This window comes from Octopus bimaculoides, chromosome 7 (genome assembly GCF_046866305.1).
Source record: "Octopus bimaculoides isolate indiv1 chromosome 7, ASM4686630v1, whole genome shotgun sequence".
In the NCBI taxonomy this organism is placed as follows: domain Eukaryota; kingdom Metazoa; phylum Mollusca; class Cephalopoda; order Octopoda; family Octopodidae; genus Octopus; species Octopus bimaculoides.
The window spans coordinates 12,515,987-12,539,514 of NC_142934.1; the positions used below are offsets into that span (position 1 = coordinate 12,515,987).

The 23,528-nt window shown below is 34.1% G+C and overlaps 2 protein-coding genes across 8 annotated transcripts in view; one reads left to right on the plus strand and one right to left on the minus strand.

Moving 5' to 3' along the window:
- LOC106869747 (soluble guanylate cyclase 88E) overlaps positions 1–13,234 on the plus strand; it is a 143,780-nt gene extending 130,546 nt beyond the window's left edge. For 4 of the 7 annotated variants that reach the window (XM_014915608.3, XM_014915609.3, XM_014915606.3 and 1 more), the window contains 2 exons: positions 4,948–5,057; positions 12,900–13,234. In XM_014915608.3, the coding sequence (XP_014771094.1) occupies positions 4,948–5,057; positions 12,900–12,933 (144 nt within the window). In that variant the 3' untranslated portion in view covers positions 12,934–13,234. Of the gene's footprint in view, positions 1–4,947; positions 5,058–12,895 lie in introns of all 7 variants that reach the window. The other 3 variants (XM_089354765.1, XM_089354764.1, XM_052969242.2) reach the window with 1 other exon arrangement.
- Positions 13,235–19,419: 6,185 nt separating this feature from the next.
- The window catches only part of LOC106869746 (twitchin), a 238,288-nt gene continuing 234,179 nt past the window's right edge, over positions 19,420–23,528 (minus strand). Inside the window, exons 96-99 of the mRNA XM_089354884.1 lie at positions 23,262–23,459; positions 21,680–21,793; positions 20,657–20,898; positions 19,420–19,963 (exon numbers count right to left, since the gene is read on the minus strand). Coding sequence (XP_089211010.1) covers positions 19,961–19,963; positions 20,657–20,898; positions 21,680–21,793; positions 23,262–23,459 — 557 coding nt within the window. The 3' untranslated portion in view covers positions 19,420–19,960. The remainder of the gene's footprint in view (positions 19,964–20,656; positions 20,899–21,679; positions 21,794–23,261; positions 23,460–23,528) is intronic.

Consider the following 23,528-nt stretch of genomic DNA (forward strand, 5'->3'; position numbering starts at 1 on the left):
TATGCTTGATTCCACAGGGTAGCACTTGAGGTTAGTGTCTTCTACCAAAGTTCCTGGTCTGACAAATGCCTTGTGAGCAAGAGTCAAATTGTAAGTGTGAGTTGGAAAATGTGCAGAAGCTCATCATGTGTGTGTGTGTGTGTGTGTGTGTGAGTGTGTGTGTGTGAGTGTGTGTGTGTGTGTGTGTGTGTGTGTGTGGTGTTGCGTACACACATACATATGTACATACATATGTATGTATATATGTATGTATGTATGTATGTATGTATGTATGTATGCATGTATGTATGTGTATATGCATATTTGTGTCTCCTTGTGACATAATAGTTGTAAATAAGAGTCACTGTCATACACTTGGTGTTATTTCATTTCCAGTATTCTGTGGAAACATGTCTGACCATGGGGGATTATTACCTTAATTGGAAACAGGTGAGGGTTGGCAACAGGAAAGCATCCAGCTATAAAATATCTGCAACAACAAATTCTAATCTGACCCACACAAATATGAAAAAGTGGATGCTGAAATGTAATGATGATGATGATGATGATGATGATGCCATTGAAAATCTGACAAAACTACAAAATCTTTTACACATCTGAAAATACTAAATATATTTTAGTGTTTGAATGATAACGCATAATTACCCATGTGTAACCAAAGCTATTTTCTAACAAGAGAAATTAATACTGTTTTTTTCCCTTTGTTTTTATTTTTCTCTTTGTCATTCTTAATGTTCTTGTAACTAATGTTCCTGCAACAGCTGTTATCGCTGATATTTTTTGCAAGCATTGCAATAATCATGTAATTGCTGTTGATGCTAAGCCATATCTACTTAACCACAACACAACATAGATCAAATGAACTGAAATAAGTTTAACCATTGCAAAGACACACTGTGGTATAAATATGAATGTAAATACAGCCATTCTGTATTGTTGATGTAAGGGAAAAAAAGGAGGAAGTCTTCCTGATGGACCTTTTTTACAGATTATTGACTGTTCCTCAGAGAAGACATATTCAGCTTACTTTTGTTGTCAGTAACATAGATCAGATGCTATTTAAAGCAATCATGAATTAGACTACCACTGTGGTGGATAACCTGATTTATATTTATGTGCGCTTTTGATATTTCATCACTAGTAAAAAGAAATATCTACTCGTGCATAGGCGTAGGAGTGGCTGTGTGGTAAGTAGCTTGCTTACCAACCACATGGTTCCGGGTTCAGTCCCACTGCGTCGCACCTTGGGCAAGTGTCTTCTACTATAGCCTCAGGCTGACCAAAGCCTTGTGAGTGGATTTGGTAGACGGAAACTGAAAGAAGCTCATCGTATATATGTATATATATATATATATATATATATATATATATATATATATATATATATATATATATATATATATATATATATGTGTGTGTGTGTGTGTGTGTGTGTGTGTGTGTGTGTGTGTATGTTTGTGTGTCTGTGTTTGTCCCCCAACATCGCTTGACAACCGATGCTGGTGTGTTTACGTCCCCGTAACCTAGCGGTTCGGCAAAAGACACCGATAGAATAAGTACTAGGCTTACAAAGAATAAGTGCTCGACTAAAGGTGGTGTTTATTATTGGCATAAGGACCCTCACCAGATACAGCAAAATATAGCAGTTTCCCCTTCTCTTATATTGCTCATATATCTAAGAGTGATCTGAATGTCACAAAGTCTTATTTCTCACTTGACCTCTTTTATAAATCGAAGTTAAATCTTGCCTGTCTAAATATTTCATCAACACTATTTAATTGTCTTTATGACTAAACAATAACCATGGACTTATCCAAATACAAGTTCTTTATTAGATTGCTATGATTTATTTTTCTCAGCGAAAATCATATAGTTATTTCATTTCATCATCATCATCATTTAACATCTGTTTACCATGCTAGCATGGGTGGGATAATATAATTTCAATTTTTAGTTCGTATATTTGTTGATGTCATTATTTCTCAATACTGTTTCCTTTCAGACACTAGATTGTCTTCCAAGCCATTTTTTTTTTCCATGAACTTCAAAAATATTCTTCCACTTTCTCAAAAAAAATCACTAAAAGATTTTAAAAAATAAAAGTTAATTATCTACGTTATTTATTTATTATTATACTCTATGTTTTGCTTACTCTGCTGTGGTCTGCAAAATATATTTACACACTTCTTTGGTCAAAGTAAACTAAAATGAATTATACCAACTCCATTCAATTGTTAATATTTTGTCACCACATTTATGTTTATCTAATTATAAACATTGCCTCCGCTGCTAGTCTTTCAATTATTTCCAATTGTACCAACTGTTTTTACACTATATTATTTTCTTGGTTTGTATTTTTCTGCTTTTATAAACAAGAACAGTTGAAACTACATGTGATTTTTTTTCTATGTACAAATTTTCTGTCCATTTTATGAATGAGCATCTGGCATACAAAAAAAAAAAAAAAAAAACAAACAAAAATGTATGCCTGAAAAATTTTACATGAATAAAACCATTCATATTGGAGACGAGAAAATATTTTATCATTATCATCATCATCATCACCACCACCGCCGCCGCCGCCGCCACCACCACCATTGACGTCGCAGCCACCACTGCCACCAACACCGCCACCCTCATCATAGTCATCGTTTAACATCTGTTTTCCATGCTGGCATAACAGGAACTGACTTGTTAGAGGATTGCACCGAGTTCCAATGTGAGCTGTAGTATGGTTTCTATGGCTGCATGCCATTCCTTATGCCAGCCACCACAGAGTCTACTGAGAGCTTTTTTCTTTTTTATGGTACCAGCACTAGTGAGGTCCCCTAGTAACATGTAAGATGGGCCCCGAGACTCAGTAGGGCATTAATGAGAAAATGTTGAACGCATGGCACCTTGGGCAAGTGTCTTCTACTATAGCCTCGGGCCGACCAAAGCCTTGTGAGTGGATTTGGTAGATGGAAACTGAAAGAAGCCTGTCGTATATATGTATATATATATATATATATATGTATGTGTGTGTATATGTTTGTGTGTCTGTGGATGTCCCCCCAACATCGCTTGACAACCAATGCTGGTGTGTTTACATCCCTGTAACTTAGCGGTTCGGCAAAAGAGACCAATAGCATAAGTACTAGGCTTACAAAGAATAAGTCCAGGGGACGATTTGCTCGACTTAAGGCGGTGCTCCAGCATGGCCACAGTCAAATGACTGAAACAAGTAAAAGAATAAAAGAGTAATTAATTCTTGAAGATGTCTTTGAAAGTTCAGGAATAATCCTGATACCAGTACTTGACTGGTACAAGAGATAAACGACAAAGTTGACCCTAACATGATTTGAAATTAAAATGAAAAGGGCCAAAATATAAATTCTGCAATGTATTTCATATAACAATCAACTAATAACATAACACTATGGTCATAAATTACAAGTATTTCATACCACAAAATGTTTTTGTAGTAAAGATTGTTTGCCAGCATAACATGGCAGTCCTGGTTTAGGACTAATATTCCTGTAATTTTGCCCCAGGAGACATATGACTGCTGGCTATACAACACGATCTGTGTCCTTATATTTTCAAAACAAGGGAATTCCCTTGTTTTGAAAATATAAGAACACAGATCGTGTCATATAGCCAGCTGGAGACGATGTCTCCTGGGACTAAATTATTGTGACATTAGCCCTAAACCATGACTGCCATGTTATGTTGGTAAACAATCTTTACTACAAAGTACTGTTGCTGAATATCTCATGTTGTGAGATATAGAATTAGTAATTTTCTAACAAAATGTTTTGTTGAACACTTCTATCATCATCACCATCATCATCATCATCATCATCATCATCATTATCATTATCATCATCATTACACCATCATCATATTCATCATCTTCATCATTTTCAACATCTTATCGACCCTGACTGGCAGGATGAAAGATGAAGAAGCTGAGCTCTGCAGGATTTGAATGCAGATCCTAATGAAACAAAAAGGCAAAAATGATTTGATTTAATAAATATATTCTCAGACGAAATTATATTTCAACAGAATGACATCAAAAGTGTTTTCCCTTGCTTTATTGTGTATGCATATGTAACAAAGGAAAAAAAAAGCATTTATATATATATATATATATATATATATATATATATAAGCAATAAATCTCTGAGTGAGATATAAACAGTAGCAGCATGACCTCATGAAGTATATTTGCTGCCAAAATGTGGCTGACCCATAAGGGATAATGCTACTGTAGTCAGGCTGGAGATGGGAACAATGATTTCCCTTTACAAATACTGATAGGGCACAGACAGTGTATCATTAGCCAGCTGGAGGAGATGTCTTCCTGGGGCTATAAACTACAGTAGCATCGTCCCTTATGGGTCAGCCACAGCCACATTTAGGTGGCAAATATACTTCGTGATATATACATATATATATATATATATATATATATATATATATATATATATATATATATATTTATATATATATATTTATGTGGAGAATGGAGCAACAAATACAAGAAAAAGCAATACTGTTAGACTAGTTAGCCGCTGTTTTATGACGTGGAGGTTATGTAATGAGTCATTGTGGAGGTTGAGGTTATGTAGTGAGTCATTGTGTATGAAGTATTGCTTTTTCTTGTATTTGTTGCTCCATTCTCCACATAAATATAATCATAAACTACGGCTTAAGCAGTAAATTACCTGCCTCTGGATGCCCTCTTCCCAAGACGGTACCCGTACAGGTAGTGCCTCCAGATTTAAACATACCCTGGTTGCTTGGATGCTTCAGACTACCCCTGAAGGATCGAGGCAAGCCTATCACTTACCTATATATATATATATATATATATATATATGCCATTGCAACTATTAATCATATTTGAAAATACCTTGACTTCATAACTGACCTTGTAATTTTTTCATTTATTTCCTTTAGGGCAAAGGTTTGATGCCTACGTACTGGCTGGTCGGTGAAAAGGAAGATCCCACCACTAAAGAGAAACTAAGAATGTACTGGGAAGAGTTTTGTAACAATGAAATAGTTGGGTAAGTTCCGGTCAAATTCCACTGCTAAATTTTATTGTCCCCTTTTTAGACCCTCATTACAGTGCCAGATTAAGCTGGCACAGGGCCTTTAGCATATGTTACGGGATACACAAATCAGTTGCCATTGTTTCGTGAGATGTGCATTCCATCAAGGAGTTAAATATATGAATATTTTTATGGATCCAACAGCATATTTGAATGGAGTGAGATGATCGAATATGGCTGTTTGGACACACATGATTTGATGTGACTGACTGTATTAAAGTATTCAAGGCTAATCACAAAACACTAAGCCTTATGAAGGAGACGACAGAGGACTGAGATATGTGACACGTTGCTGTACTTGAGGAGACCTGCCAACCTCAAAAGCTAAGATGCCATGTAAGAAGTGTAAGAACTGGTGTTGTTGTTAGTGCTGGTGCTACATAAAAAACGCTGGTGGTGGAGCCATATAAAAAGCACCCAGTATACTCTATAAAACTGATATGAACATCATCCAGAGCCAGTCACTGAGGGGGAAGATGTTACCATCCTATGGGATTATAAGATACATACAGACAGGGAAATAAATACTAACTGACCAGACATCATCATCAAAGGCCTAAGACAAAAAACATACCTGTTAATTGATATGACAGTGCCTTCTGATAAGAATATCTTTATTCTTTTACTTGTTTCAGTCATTTGACTGTGGCCATGCTGGAGCACTGCTTTTAGTCGAGCAAATCGACCCCAGGACTTATTCTTTGTAAGCCTAGTACTTATTCTATTCTATCAGTCTCTTTTGCCGAACCGCTAAGTTACGGGGCACGTAAACACACCAGCATCAGTTGTCAAGCGATGCTGGGGGAACAAACACAGACACACAAACATATACACACACATACATGTGTATATATATATATATATATATATATATATATATATATATATATATATATATATATATATATATATATATATATATATATACGATGGGCTTCTTTCAGTTTCCGTCTACCAAATCTACTCACAAGGCTTTGGTCAGCCTGAGGCTATAGTAGAAGACACTTGCCCAAGGTGCCACGCAGTGGGACTGAACCCGGAACCATGTGGTTCGTAAGCAAGCTACTTACCAGCAAAGGAATTTGAAAAAAACTCAAAATATAAAGACTTTGAGATTGAAATATCTAGGACGTGGCAATTAAAGGCCACAACCATCCATGTTGTTGTAGGTACCCTAGAAAGGATCAAGAAAGGCAAATTTTTTGACTAGATCCTTGCGAAACCAACAATCTATGAGACTTTAAAATTTGTGTCGACATCAACCGCTCACATTCCCAGAAAGTTTCTCTTCTTCTAACATATACGTGCCTTAGGTGTCTGGTTGAGACCTGGCCAGAAGATGAAATAAAATGCAAATCAACCAGAAAATTATAATAATTGCCTGCTTTCCGAGAGTCTTTCAGAATAACAACAACAACAATAATAATAGTAATAATAATAATAATAATAATAATAATAATAATAATAATAATAATAATCCTTTCTCCTAAAGGCACAAGGCCTTAAATTTTGGGGGAGGGGCCAGTTGATTGTATCAACCCCAGTATGTAACTGGTACTTATTTCATTGACTCTGAAAGGATGAAAAGCAAAGTCGACCTTGGTGGAATTTGAACTCAGAACACAGAGACAGAAGAAATGTCACTGAGCATTGTGTCCGGCATGCTAATGATTCTGCCAGCTCACCACCTTAATTTCATCAGCCCCAGAGGGATGAAAGGTAAAGTTGACCATGATGGGATTTGAACTCAGAGCCTAAGGAAATGGAAGAAATACTACTAGGCTGTTATTCTGACATGCTAAGGATTCTGCCAGCTCATGGTAAATAGAAATTTCACTCAAATTACATTTACATCATTAAAATGTCAAAAGATGAAGACTCACACACAGTGGTTGTGAGTTGAAGATGTCAGTCTGCAGTTTAAAGGGTTCTTCAGTTCAAACTTTATTTCGACCAATGAAAAGGCAAAGCAGAACTGTGTATTTTTGAACAGGACGCATTATTCAATTTGTCATGGTGTTCATAACAGACGAAACAGGTTGCATTACTACTGTTAGCTGAAAGAAGGGCAACATGCTGGGAAAATAATCACTGTATCTGCAAAAAACATTCCATGAAAGCAAGGAAAACCAGATATAAAAACAGCAAAAAAGAAAATACGAAAATAAGAAAGAAGGTAATTTACGTCAGCAACCTATATAGAAAAAACAAGACAAAATGTTATGTTATGATTTTCAACAGAGAGGAAACATTATTAAAAAATGTGAAACATTCTAATTGTACTTAACAGCCAGGAGAGGTTTGTTAAATCTTTTAAAGAAAGTTTCTATAATTTTTCTACGTAAACATTCATTATTTTGAAAGAAAATTAACTCATTGTTTTCTGAAATTTGGAAAACATCAAAGGACTTTCCTCAATGTAAAAAACAGACTTCGAAGAGAAACCATCTCCCATTTGAATGTTGTAAAAACTTTAATAATAACAATAATAATAATAATAATAATAATGATGATGATGATGATGATGATGATGATGATGATGATGATGATGATGATGATGATAGTCATAGTAATAGTAATAATAAACCATCAAAGCTAATAAACTGGATATTGTTGTGAAAGACCAAAACAATAAAGTTTGTTTAGTGACCGACATGAGTATTCCTTGTGATCTTTCCAGTCTTTGACTTTTAGACAGACAAGGTATTAGAGTACCAAAGGCCGGGTTTAGTAACCTTTAGGAGGGACAATCAAGAGTACATAATAATTGACATGGCAGTATCAGATCAACATATCATGAAAGAAAGAGAAAAAGTTGATAAATATGGAGACCTGAGAATTGAGATTGCTAAGATGTGGCAGCTACGAGAGTCAAATATAAAGGTTATTCCTATTGTCATCGGAGCATTGGGTTCAATATCACCCAATCTGAAAAAAACATCTGAAAACATTAGAAATACCCTACAGTCTAGGTGTATTGCAAAAAGTCAGCATTTCTTAGAACTGCACGCATATTGCATAAAGTACTGTGTCTGAGGTCCTTGTTGTGACTTGTCAAATATTACAAACCCCCAGTAGACACAATATCTTCAATCAGCAACCTCACGGTATTGTATACTGTGTGCCAGTTTGAATATAAAGCATGTAGAATATCTGGGGCCAGATATGGCCGGTTTAAACACTAAAGTGTTTTAAAAAATACAGCTTCGAACTAAGTTATGTTGGATAATCACTAAAATGGAAATTATAGATATTTTTTGTATGTTAATTGTTTCAGTTATTTAATTGTAGCCATGCTGGAGCACCACCTTGAAGGGTTTTAACTCCAGGACCTATTTTTTAAATAGCCTGGTACTTTTTGTATTATACTCTTTCACCAAAAAACTAAGTTTTGGGGACGTAAGCAAACTGATGTTGGTTGTCAAGCGTTTGAGGTGGGGACAAACAGAGACACAAAGATACATATATACACATCACACGCACACATACACACGCACACACATATAAGACAAGAAGAATAAGGATGAAGAAAATCACATTTTGAAATCGTGATTACTCTATACGTTATCAACAATCGTTTCTTTCTATTGTGCCAGCATACTTAGATACAAAAATTTGCATAAAATATTAGTCATATTAATATATTAAAAATAAGTTTACACAACGTTATCAAGGCAATCAAAAATAGGCTAAATTCAAAGTAAACTAAGAAAATATCTCTAAGAGATGAATGCATAGAAAAAGAATGTTAAGAATAGGTGCAGGAGTGGCTGTGTGGTAAGTAGCTTGCTTACCAACCACATGGTTCTGGGTTCAGTCCCACTGCATGGCACCTTGGGCAAGAGTCTTCTACTATAGCCTCGGGCTGACCAAAGCCTTGTGAGTGGATTTGGTAGACGGAAACTGAAAGAAGCCCGTCATATATATGTATATATGTATATATATATATATATATATATATATATATATATATATATATATATATATATATATATATATATGTATGTGTGTTTGTGTGTCTGTGCTTGTCCACCACCATCACTTGACAACCGATGCTGGTGTGTTTACGTCCCCATAACTTAGTGGTTTGGCAAAAAGAGACCAATAGAATAAGTACTAAGCTTACAAAGAATAAGTCCTGGGGGTCGATTTTCTCAACTAAGGGCGGTGCTCCAGCATGGCCACAGTCAAATGACTGAAACAAGTAAAAGAGTAAAAGAGTAATAAATAAAATATTCTAAGCATATCTAGTAACATGCATATTAGATTATTGAAAAAGCAATTATAAAAAATGGGTTATTTTATATAGAAATATTTAAATGTTCTATATTTATGAGAACATTTCAATGTAAAATTACTTTTACAATTTAATGATATTTATTTAGAAGTAATTATATGAAACATTTTCTCAATGCAAGGATCACATTTAAACGTACCAGTATCTTACAATGGACCACTTTAAACTATAGTTAATGTTCTTGTTTTTTAAATCCCAACCACATTTACTAAGCTTCATAGAATTACATTTTCTTCTACACTTAGATGAATGAAAATGATTATGTAATCTAGATTTTCAAATTGTAGTAGATGAGCCTATGTAATAGCACACACACTCACACACACATAATGGGCTTCTTCACAGTTTCTGTGTACCAAGTTGACACAGAAGTTATTACTTGACCTGGGGCTGCAGGCAAAGGCATTTGTCCAAGATGTCACACTGTGAGACTGAACCTGAGACCACATAGTTGCAAAGTGGGTTTCGAAGCCACACATGCATACCTGCATTTATGGGGTCATGCCTACACCTATAACCATGTCTATATATTTATAAAAAGATAATTAGCTTCCCTGGCAGTGAATTGAAACCTTAATTGAACATGACAAGCAGGTGTACTTACCACTACACCACCAAAAGTAAGAGGAAAAACAAAAAGTAAATCTATCTTGATGAGGCTTTTATATAAGTTAAAATGCTTGCAGCTGTGACTCCTTTCAAGTAAGAGATAAAGGAGAGATAAAATAGTTTCTAAAGAGAAGACATAACTAAGCCACACTACAACAAAGTAAGACATAAAACTGAAAGAAGATATACCAAATACATTTATAGTTTGAGTATAAGTGTGAATGCATGGATTTACATTAGTGTGTGTGTGCATACATACGTCTTTTTTATTTGTATGTAAGTGTGTATTGTCTGGCATCACTTGTTTACTGGAGATGCAATTCGCAACAGCATCATTAAAAAGCTATTTACTTGTTAATAGACAGAGGCATTGCTGTGTGGTTTAATAAGCTCACTTTGCAACCATGTGGTCTCAGGTTCATTCCCACTATGCAGCAGCTTGGGCAGCTGACTTCTAGAGCACTAGATTGATGAAACTGACCAATATGTTTGAGTGAATTTGGTTGATGAAGACTGTGTGGAAGCTTGTTATGTATGTGTACATATGTACATACACATGTCATCATCAACATCAACATCGTTTAACGTCCGTTTTCCATGCTGGCATGGGTTGGACGGTTTGACTGGGGACTGCACCAGGAGGCTGCACCAGGCTCCAATCTAGGTTTCTACAGCTGGATGCCCTTTCTAATGCCAACTACTCTGAGAGTGTAGTGGTTGCTTCTTACATGCCACCAGCACAGGAGCTAGTCAGATCAGACAGTACTTGCATCGACCACATTCAGATGGTGTTTTTAATGTGCCACCAGCACATGAGCCAGGAGAGGCGAGGAGACTGGCATCAAAAATGGTAAATTCACATATACATATATATTCATATACATGCACACATACATATATATACACACAAATACATGCATATATATATATATATATATATATATATATATATATTGGGCAAGTGTCTTCTACTATAGCCTTGGGCTGACCAAAGCCTTGTGAGTGAATTTGGTAGACAGAAACTGATAGAAGCCCATCGGATATATATATATATATATATATATATATATATATATATATGTATGTGTGTGTATATGTATGTGTGTGTATATGTATGTGTCTGTGTTTGTTCCCCCAACATCACTTGACAACCGATGCTGGTGTGTTTACATCACCGTAACTTAGCGGTTCGGCAAAAAAGACCAATAGAATAAGTACTAGGCTTACAAAGAATAAGTCCTGGGGTCGATTTGCTCGACTAAAGGTGGTACTCCAGCATGGTCACTGTCAAATGACTGAAACAAGTAAAAGACAAAAGAGAATATATATATATATATATATACATATATATGTGTGTGTATATATATATAAGTGTGTAAGCATGTGTATGTGTGTGTATTTGTCTTGTTCCACCACCACCACCACCATCACGACTACTTGGCAACTGGTGTTGGTTTGTTTACATCCCCACAACTTAGCAAATTGGCAAAAGAGATCTAGAGAATAACTACCAGACTGTTAAATAACTACTTGGGTCAATTTATTCAACTAAAACTGTAAGCTGGTGCCCCAGCATGGTCGCCATCCAGTGACTGAGACAGATAAAAGATAAAAGAATATTTAAAGAGGGTAGGCACACGAGAAAAAATGGAAATTTTCTCCAGATGTGAACAATTTAAAATAACTTTGTATTTGGGTAAATGATAAAACACCAATTCCAATTCAAACCAATTATTTTCACAGAAGACATTTGATTGTATCAGACGGGAAAACTATTTAACTTACACTTATTTAATTTCCTATTTCAGAAAAAAATAAGTTACTCTTAGAAATTGAATATATTTATTTTGAGAGACAAAATTGTTGGGATATTTATAGTTGATAATAATTTTCTCTAAGATAAACATCGAAACAGATAAATGTCAAGTCAATCACCACATCAAAGTGACTGTTCCACGTCACTACTTGTTTAACCCCGGGCAGATCATCTGCCAGCTGGTTATCGGTGTGATGCTGCACCCTTTCATCATCATTGTCTTCGTTTAACATCCGTTAACCATGCTGGCATGAGTTGGATGGTTTGACTGAGGTCTGGAGAGCCAGGAGGCTGCACCAGGCTCCAATCTGATCTAGTAATGTTTCTACAGCCAGATGCCCTTCCTAATGCCAACCACTCCGAGAGTCATTTTAAAAATAAGCAATTACATCATTAAAATCTTGAAGCCTTGAGATAATAATGATTAATTCAAAACAATGTGAATAAATAAGCATCACATTTGACAGAATAAACTGAATGCTAAAGGTTTAAACCAGTTCTAAGGTTAGCTACAGCCATTTCGGCAGTTTATCCTTTATTTTTGGCACCTTATAAAAATGCTCACTTCACTCTGTAGAATGGTAGGTTTTAGGAAGGACATACAGCTGTAAAAACCATGCCAAACCAGTTACAGAAATCTAGAAATCTGGTGCATTCTTTCGAACCTGGGTTCTCATTCCTAAGGTATTTTTCGATGTTGTTATTATTATTATTTTTATTATTATTATCATTATTATTCAGGTCACTGCCTGGAATCGAACTCGGAATCTTGGGGTTAGTAGCCCGCGGCTCTTAACCACAACGCCCATGGGCATATAGCATAGTGGTTAAGAGTGTGGGCTACTAACCCCAAGATTCCAAGTTCGATTCCAGGCAGTGACCTGAATAATAATAATAATAATAATAATAATGATAACAACAGCAACATGGAAAAATACCTTAGGAATGAGAACCCAGGTTCAAAATTTCCCCAAGACACCTGATGAATAAGCATTTTTTCCCTTTTTTACATGTAAATTTCTGTTTTAATAATTCTTTGACTGAGTTCACAGAATAATGTTTTTGTTTCAGATAGAATTTCGAAGAAATTACGAAGAAAGACAATCTAAATTTGATCTTCAAAAATTATCATCTTGATCCAATCTTCATAATCAGAAATTGCCATCTTGACCATCCTGAGCTGGTTTTCCTTTAATCAGTGACCAAAACTATTAGAGTTCTTTATAAAAACTGTTGTTGCATTGTTCAAAATCTATCATGCTTGAAACCCTCATTAACATGCTTTTAGAGACAAATATGGTTTTAAACAGTCATGTTGTTCTTTTAATTTAAAATATATTTTTTTCTAATTATTTTTTCTTGATTAAGGAAAAAGTAAAATGTATGGAATAATAAAAATAATTAGAATTATTTTTTTGTTTGTGTTTAATTTAAATTGTTTAGTATTTCAGATGGTTTGATATCATAGTACTAGAGAACCAGAAGAGATCATAAGTATGGGATTCATATTTATTATATATTATTGGATGAAGAAACAGAGCCTATGGGAAATGACATGAGCAAATAGGTGGTTCCAAAGGGCAGAAACATAGGCATGGTTGTGTGGTAAGAAGCTTGCTTCCCAGGCATTTGGTCCTGGATTCTGTCCCACTGCATGGCACCTTGGACAAATGTTTTCTACTATAGCTTCAGGCCAACCAAAACCATGAGTGTGGACTTGGTAAATGGAAACTGAAAGAAGCCTGTCATGTGTGTGTGTATGTATGTGTGCATGTGTGTGTGTGTGTGTGTGTGTGTGTGTGTGTGTGTGTGTGTGTGTATGTGTTCATGTGTGCGTTTGACCCACACTACTCCTTGACAACCAGTGTTTGTATGTTTATGTCCCTGTAAATTAGCAGTTAGGCACAAAAGACCACTAGAATAAGTACAATGCTGAAAAAAACTAAGTAGTGGGGTCAATTCATTCGATGGGGTCGATTCCTTCGGCTGAAATTCTTCAAGGCAACTCCACAGCATGGGTGCAAGCTAATGCTTGAAATAAATGAAAGGTAAAAGATGAAGACATCCTGGAATGAAGGTTTAGGTATAATGATTAGTGTAAGACTTAGGGGTTGGACATAACAAGGGTGCTAGGAAGGAAGAAAGTGAGTGAGGCAGAAATTGTTAAGGGAAGATGATATAGCCCTAGTTAGCACCAAGTACTAAATGTATGACTTACTGTATGTTTTAATAATATAGATTTTTTACATAATTTATTTCTAATACTGTAGTGACCACTTATGGTGGTCATTTTGAGATGAAGGCTTTTCAATAGCAATAACTGGCTGACAACATTAAGCAGACAAAGAATCTTTTAGTTTTCACCAGCAAAATCTGTTCGCAGGAGTTTTGTTGGAGTCAAAAAGTAATGCCATTTTGTTTAGGATAGGTATAATTACCAACACAGGAACATGTATCATACATCAAAATGAAGCTGGTCTTCTGTGGATCACATCCCTACTTCTCAACATAGCCACCGTTTCCTTCAATAATAGTTATATTTTGACATTCCCTAAAATATGTTCCTCTTGATCACCACTTCTGCAAAGAAAATTGTTATCAAAATTGTGTAGTATATTTTGAAGTGGTACTGTTAATATAAAATATAGAACATTTTGCCAAGGTGCCATGCAGTAGGACTGAACTCAGATAGCAGGCTTCTTAACTTCACAATCACACAGCCATGCCTATGCCTGGTATTTTTCTCATTAATTTCTCACTGATTGCTTTTCTAAAATCATACATAATAATACTTTCTTCTTTAAAACAATTTTTGTTATTTAATATTTCCCATTAATTAAACAGCTATTTCAAACTATATGAATGATCTTTATAATGGACTAGTTTATTCCTGAAACTATTTCAAGTTCGGCAAAATATATTTTAGAGCAAACTCATTGAAAACCCACTGTTCTGAGGAAACAGAATTTCAAAGTATGCAAAGCACACTTGAGTTTTCACAATGAATTTGTGAAAGTCACTATAAAGAAGTGGCTGTTCTTGACAGGATTACAAAATTTCTCTCTCTCTGTTTGGGGTTAGTAAAAGGAGAGCTGTGGAGTACAAATATCTTTTCATTAAATAAATGAATAATGAATGAGGTTTGAAGTTGCTTGATTTACTGATTGCAAGATTATACAGCTGACATTCGCCATCATCATCATCGTTGTTGCTGTTGTCATATTCCTCCTCTTCTTCCTCCTCCTCCTCCTCCTCCTCATCATCATCATCATCATCATCATCATCATCATTATCATCATCATCTTCATCATCATCATCATCCTCTTCATCCTCCTTCTCCTTATCATTATTATCATCATACTCATCACCATTCTCCTCCTCCTCTTCCTCCTCCTCCTCCTCTTCTTCCTCCTCCTCTTCTTTCTCCTTTCCATCATCGTCGTCATCATCATCATCATCATACCTTGCTCACATCACCTGGTCCAGTAACTGAACCCACAAAATTAAAACTACCAGTGCAACACTAACTACAAGGCCATGCGCTTAGCAGTCAGAATTAAATAAACTCGTTATAAAGTTCATATACTTTTAAAATTAAAGATTATATCTTAGTATAGTCTTCCATAAAGATTGTATCTCAGTATAGCCTTCCATAAACTATGCAGTAACATCTGTTGTTTGCTAAATGCAATGGAATGTGAGTTTTGCCCAAACAATTTCTGTGTTCCAATGTTTACCCTAAATTATTTCTTCTCATATTAACAAAAGCATCAGGAATGCTTGAAAAAAAAACATTGGCACCATTTACAAGGAAGCAACAGACTTCAGAATAAACAGATTTGAACATTTAGCACTTGTATTATTAGTAACTTCAGAAACTTAAATTTTACAGTAACTTTATCAGTAAAACTTCAGTTAAAACTTTTAACAAGCAATTAGTTTTCCTGTTTATTTTTATACAGTTTTACTTGAGAGTATGTGTGGTCCCAGTTCCCAGTGCCACCAAAACTGGAGGCGACTCGAGTCAGATGAAACCTCAAATCTTTGGTTGAAAGAACCACATGATCTGCCTAAAGGTTTTAGTCTAAAAATTATTTGAGAGTAAAATTAATTATATATTCTTATAGGAAAGTAAATAATTTTATGTTTTGCTATATAGTCATTGGTTTACAGTATTTTCTCTTTTTTCTTTCTTTCTTTTTTGTGTGTGGTTGCATTAAAAAGATCTGGTATATATTCCAAGGATTTAATTTAAAACATTCTCATCATCATCATCCTCAATTTAAGTCTGTCTGCTATGCTGACATGAGTTGGATGATTCAACAGGATTAAACAAACCAGAGGAATGCATTGAGCTCTGTCTGCCTTGACATGTTTTCTACAGCTGGATGCCCTTCCTAATGCCCACAACTTTACAGAACGTACTGGATGTGTTATCTTTGTTTTTGCGGCACCGACACTAGTGAGGTCATGAAATAACTCACAAAACAAGCCCCTCAACTGAGTGGGGTTGTAGAAGCGATGCCAGGTGTTGAGAGGCTAGACTATGACAAGAATAAATGCAATATTCTTCTCATGAAATTTAGGGATGAGTGAAGCCTATAAAGTTTCTAAGATGGAATACTTAAGTAGATATGAGTTTGAAAATCTGAATTGGATATGATTAATACAGAAGCTGTAAAGGTGGCAGTGTTCTAGGAGAACACACAAAAAAATAGAGAAAAATGTTTAATCCTTTAGCCTTCAGATTATTCTTTCTAATCTACCGCTCGCTTATTCACATTATTTTCAATTAATCGTGCATTATATCAGTTTATTTATCACCTCACATCCCTTTGCCTAACATCTCAGCCCAATCTTTTTCCTCTTCTGCCCCAATCATAGGGGTCACTTTATGTCCTTAGCTTTGCAAGTTATGAGTGATCATCACTAATAGTTATACTTGAAAACAAAAAAAAAGCATCCAGTACACTCTGTTTAATGGTTGGTGTCAGGAAGAGTATCCAGCCATAGATTCCATGCCAAAATAGGCATCAGTGCCTCAACACAGTTCTCCAAATTGTCAGATTCTGACAAACCATCCCACCTAAGCGTGCATAGAAGTCAGATGTTAACTGATGATGATAATGATGATGATGACGATGACAACGACAATGATGACGACAGTGATGATAATGAGGATCACAATGGTCGTGATACAGATGATGATGATTATGATGCTCATCACCATCATCATCACCATCGTCATCTTCATCATCATCATCATCATCACTATCACGGTAATGACTGCAAAACAACTTTCTGAATGAAGGAGTGGTTTACAGTAGAAAAAAATATCCTACTTCTTTTTTAGAACATCTACTTTTGGAAACATCTACAAATGTCTGAAATTACAGATGTATTCAATATATATTCTCTTGATGGCAAAAACAGACATTAGAACGAGGGTAAGAGATTCTCCAAAAGGAAAAGATTGTTTTTTGTTTTTCTTTTTCCATCTGCACTTTTACAGTGTGGTTAACATAAAAGAAAAACAATTACATGCTCTAATACAGTCCAGTCTGACCTGATTTCAATCCCTGTTTGAAATTACTTCAGTCTCAGGAGGAAAGGCATGAATGTCCTTTATAGTGTCAAAAGAAATAACTTGAAGAATTAACAACATATCTAGAACACTACTTATGCTTTTAATCTTTCTCAATTGTTTTCCTGTGTTTCCTGGACCCTCACACTCTTATTCACCATGGATATAATATCCTCATATACTGTCATTCTCAATGAAGACATGATTTTGATGGAAGAGATATACTGTTATCAAATCGTTAAGTAGAGAGAGCAGACGTCATCATGTAATCAACATACAATAAAATAAATTACCAAGTTGTTGTGTTTGTATTGAAATTACGATGCTTGTAAACAAATAAAGTTTGCTCGTTAGAAGTGTTGAGATGTGTTGAAATATACAAATATGGAAATATTTTTCTCTCAAAAGCAATATAATAATGCTGAATAACATAAAACATCCCTATATTGCAGAAAAATTTGTTAGCAGCCAGCCATGAGACTTGAACTCACATCTCTGTGATTACCAGTCATAGTGCTTTACCTTTAAGTTAAACTACCTGCAAACAATTTCTTATAAGTTCAAAAATTGCAGAAGAAATTGTTTGTAGGCAGTTTAGCTTAAAGGTAAAGCACTATGACTGGTAATCACTCACACATATAAATTGAACCCCAACAGCCCATACACAGTAATTCACAATTTTTGAAAACTTCCAGGAAAAGTAAAAACACTGAAAGAAAATGGTAAAATAATAAACAATATTTCTTCAGTTTTTCACTGCTGTCTTCTTTTATTAATATACTAGCTTAGAAGCCACACTATGTGGACATTTAAGCTAGCTCCTGCAGAGGGATAATTGAGCCTGCAACTCAAAACTAAAGTGGTGTCTTGATATGATTTCATTCAAAGTTTAAAATTTTGTCTCATGTTCATTAACCAGAAACAATTTTTAATCATAATAAAACAATTTTGAATGTGAACTATTTGAGAAAAGCATACATAACCTATATATATATATATATATATATATATATATATATATATATATATATATATAAAGCATTGGTATGTTGAAAATTTTCTCCCATATTCATTATCCAAAAATAATATATATATGTGTTTGTGTACTTATAGTTACATATACATATATATTATATAGTAGGCATGGAAAGGAGTGTTGTGAAATAAACAAACATTCAGATCAGTTTGTACACGTTTGGGACATATTTAACCTGTAAGGCCATTTTTGCTGCAGTTTGCCATGGAGAAAAATGTCATTTGAGGCAGAAGATGTTAAAACACCAACAGCGATTTCAGAGCATCTTCTATGGCCCAATATATGCATTTCAAGTTCCTTCACTATAATCAGCACTAGATACCAAGTGGGACAGCACTGAGATGATTTTAGAAGTATAGAATCCTTATAGAAGATCAGTAGAAACTTTCTATTGACTGTGTGTCATGATCCTCAAGCTCAAACAAAGTATATAGTAGACACACAAAACAGTGTTGTAGAATAAACGGACTTTTAGATCAGTGCAAATGTTTTTTGGGAGTTACTTAACTTATAAAAGAACCATTTTCACTGCAGTTTACTAATACCATTCGCTTAAAGTGAGAATTTTCTTCCCAGCAAACCATGGTTAAAGTGGTCTAGAAAAGCACAGAATTATAGTAGAAATCCTTTATAGTTCTTCATATCCTTATTAAAAATAAAAGAAAAACAAATTCATTTTGAAATGGATTTTTTTTTAACTCTTTATTCAAACGAACAGTATTTCAATTCCCACATTTTCTTAGTGAACATTTCGATTTTCATTTACAATTTTAAATAGTTAACAATTTGATTTTTTTAAAGAAAGATCAATGGTCATTTCAAATTCTGATTAAGTTTATAAATATTCTGAAGCAGCTTAGAATATTCTATAAATATGCAATATATTAATTTCTCCAAGCATGTATAAAATATATATAGCCTATCAGCGAAACACGGAGTTTGAAATCATACAAAAAGATATAAAAGAAACTGAAATTTAGTGTTTTAAATTATTTTTATTTAAAAAAGAAAAAATCAAAATCTTAAATATATGGCCTATTATTTGTAATGAACAATTATCTTTCACAACAAAATAAAAATATTTTACTCTAAAGCATAAGAAAATATAAATCTTTTTATATCCCAAAATTCTTTATTTTCAATCTCCATTCAAATTTCTTGTTTGTATTTATTGTTCCTTCAAACAACTTATCAGTTTATCACTGATTTGGTTAATATAAATCGATAATACTAATAGTAATGTCTAATTTGATATACATACTTTAATTTAGATAGGCTTTAATATATACATATTTGTGTTCATATTCCAATAGCCGAAGGAGAGCATTTATTTATAGATTTTATAAAACATTATTACATGCTTAGCTGTTTGTACATCAAATGAAAACACTCATCATAGAGAGTAATAATCCACAATAAGTTAAAAGATTCGATGGACTATCACATTTGGTTTTCTCAAAGGTTAGCTCAATGTTTGAATGTTGATTGTCAAATGAATTTCTTGACTGGCACATTTTCACTGAAACAGAAAGAAAAATAATAATTATTATTAAGAATACTTAAGGTAGCAAGTCAACAGAATCGTTAGCACACCAAGCGAAATGCTCAGCGGTATTTCATTGGTCTTTTATAGACCCTGAAAGGATGACTGACAAAGTTGACCCTTGTAGCATTTGAACTCAGAATCTAAAGACAGATGAAATGCTGCTAAGCATGGCAATGATTCTTCCAGCTTGTGGCCTGATTTCAATACATACATTAAGGCAAACTATACTATGCAGTATAGTTACTAGTTAGATCTCATTCAGAAATTTAAAACGAGCTGTTTTACTCAGTAAGGCAAATGATTATTTACTTATATCATGCAAACACACATACACATATTCACATCACACAGTTACTATCAAACGGTATGATTGTAATCTTCTCCATCCATAGTTTTGTGAAATATACATATTAAATGAAGTATATTTGCCACTTAAATGTGGCTAACCCCTAAGGGCGAATGCTACTGTAGCTTGTAGCCCCAGGAGAATATCTCCTCCTGGGGCTACAAGCTACAGTAGCATTCGCTCTTAGGGATTAGCTGCATTTAAGTGGCAAATATACTTCACGTTGTCGTGCTGCTACTGTTTATACCTCATTCAGAGATTTATTATTACATATTAAATGAGTTATATCAATAGTTATAATAAACGATAATAATTATTACCTCAATAGACTTGAGAAGTTCTTGAACATCAACATGTGCTGGGCTTGCTGTATCTGTTACTGTCACATTCAAGGAAAAAGTCCATAAAGAAACTACATCATTGCTATCTTTTGCAGCTACTTTATAAACTCCACTGTCAGTAGCTAGGGCTGCTGGGATCTCGAATCCAAATTCATTATCATTCTCAGTGAATTTAAACCGACCAGTGTTTTCGATTTCATCATCATTTTTCTTCCAAGTAACTGAAATAAGTTAAAATAATTTAAGCTTTAATAAGATAATAAAATAATCTAAGCTTTAAAATAATTTAAGCTTTAAAATGATTTAAGCTTTAATAATTTAAAATAATTTGGATGGTATGTGCAATGCATTAAAGAACCTAATATATAAATCATACTCATTAAATGGATACGAAGCCTTTACACCAGAGGTTTGACTGTATAGATCTATTGTTTAGAGTGAAATTTTGTTGATAGAAACTGAAATATATGTAGCTGTTTAAATCATGAACAGATGTTCATTCTTTTGTGTCTTACTATTATATTCTGTGATAATATACATAATATATACCTTGGCATTAAGAAGGGTGTCCAACCTTAAAATATTTATGAATTTCATCCAAGGATTACTGTTATTATTATTAAATTTATCCTACATTATATCAGTACACCTTGATGCAACCCCAAAAATCTGGTTTACCTGTCAGAGTGATTAGCACTTGCTGGTCGCTTCACAATTCCATGCATAGTTCATGGAAGGAAAAAGCGAGGACAAGATCTCTCTGAATAAATAACAATGATAATTTATTTTCTCTGCATAAATATTTCATCTCAACACACGTTTAACTACACTGCCCACATTCAGATAAATGAATTCTCTTTTTCATTTTTTTTCGTTTTTTTTGATAATTAATTATTAAAGTATTTTGTTATCTCTTTTAAGATTTTAACAGATTTTTATTTACTAAACATTTTTTCCTGTTTACCAGACATAAACTAATTTCAAAAATTGTAAAGTGCTCACCTTTTACATTACTTTCTTCGAAACTGCAACTGAACCTAGCAAGTGTCCCTTCTTCAATACTTAGAGATTGAGGAAATGTTGCAAATGTAAGACCAACAACCTCATCGTCTGGAACTAAATAACAAGAAAGAAAAATTGAAATTAATTATACATAAGTATATGTATGTCATTATTCAGCTTTATTTCAAGTTTTCTTGCCAATAGGGAAAGATCAACATCAACAACAGGGTATTTTTGTTTGTATGTATGTATGTATGTATGAATATAAACATACATACGTGTACATATATAAATATATATCCATACATACACACACGCACACACACACACACATACACACACACACACATATATATATATATATATATATATACATGCACATATATACACATCATCGTCATCATTGTTTAATGTCCGCTTTCCATGCTGACATGAGTTGGACGGTTTGACTGAGGGCTGGCAAGCCAGAAGGCTGCACCATACTCGATATATATATATATATATATATATATACACACATGAGAAAACCTTAATCCAAGTAAGTATTTCTAGTATCATGGAGTAACCCTTTTGATACCAACTCATTTGAAACACATCTGGTTCTGCACTACAAACTTTGTGTTTTAAAGTAATATAAATTAAATTCTTCCATCAAAACTTCAGGCAAGTTTATGCTCCTAGCACCAACTTAAAATAGCTTCAAATTTTGGCACAAAGTTAGCAGCCTTGAAGGAGGGCATAAATCAATTACATCAAATCCAGTGTTCAACTGGTACTTCTGTTATCGGCCCTGGAAGGATGAAAGGCAAAGTTGACCTCTGTGTAATTTGAACTCAGAATAACACCAACTTAATAATGACAAAGTCATTTTACTATGTTCTTTAATATTTACAGAAGTAACTGAAAGAATATCAGCATATTTCAACAGAAACATGGTAACAAAATACGGTAACACTATCCCAAATTTAGAGAAATTTAATGTAAACTCACTATTTATTCTATACTTAGTAAAAGGTTTTTCATGATATCAATGATCATCATCACCATCATCGTTTAACGTCTGCTTTCCATGCTAGCATGGGTTGGACGATTTAACTGAGGACTGGTGAAACCGGATGGCAACACCAGGCTCCAATCTAATGATATGTTTATTAAATATGCAATCTAAAATAATTGTAGATTCTACCTCCTGAAACGTTTTATGTTTAAAATTCACATCAAGATATTTTGATTTGTTTTTAAGTTCACTTATACCATGATATATTATTATATAATATATGTTATAGTAATATATTATTCATTTCAATCTCAACCAAACTACAAGTGGGTGCTGAAAAGTTATTGGCTATAAGAAAATGCAGGAGGGTCAGTTGATCATGATTTTATTTAACATATTCCCCTCTCAGATTCACATACTTATTGCAATAGTCGTTCAGTGTTTTTAAGCCCTGTAAAAGAACTTAGAAGGTTGGGCCTCCAACTAGGCCTTTTGTGATACCCTTAAAGCCAGGAACTTTTCACTTTTCAGCACCCTCTCGTATAATAAAAATGCAACTGTAAAAATATAAGGTTATGTATTTACCAATAACTTTCAAAGTACAGCAACAGGATGTTCTACCAGCCTCATTTGATGCCTCACAGCTATAAATACCAGCATCCTCAGGAAACACTTCAGCAATTATTAATTTATAGGTGTCATCGCTATTTTCATATGCAAATTCTTCAGAATTTTCAATCTTATTTCCACCATGTAACCAAGTGATGCTTGGTTTTGGCATTCCTAAATCAAAGTTTAAAGTTCCTTAGGCTTACATTACAACCATTAAAAAAAAGTATTTGACACTTAAAA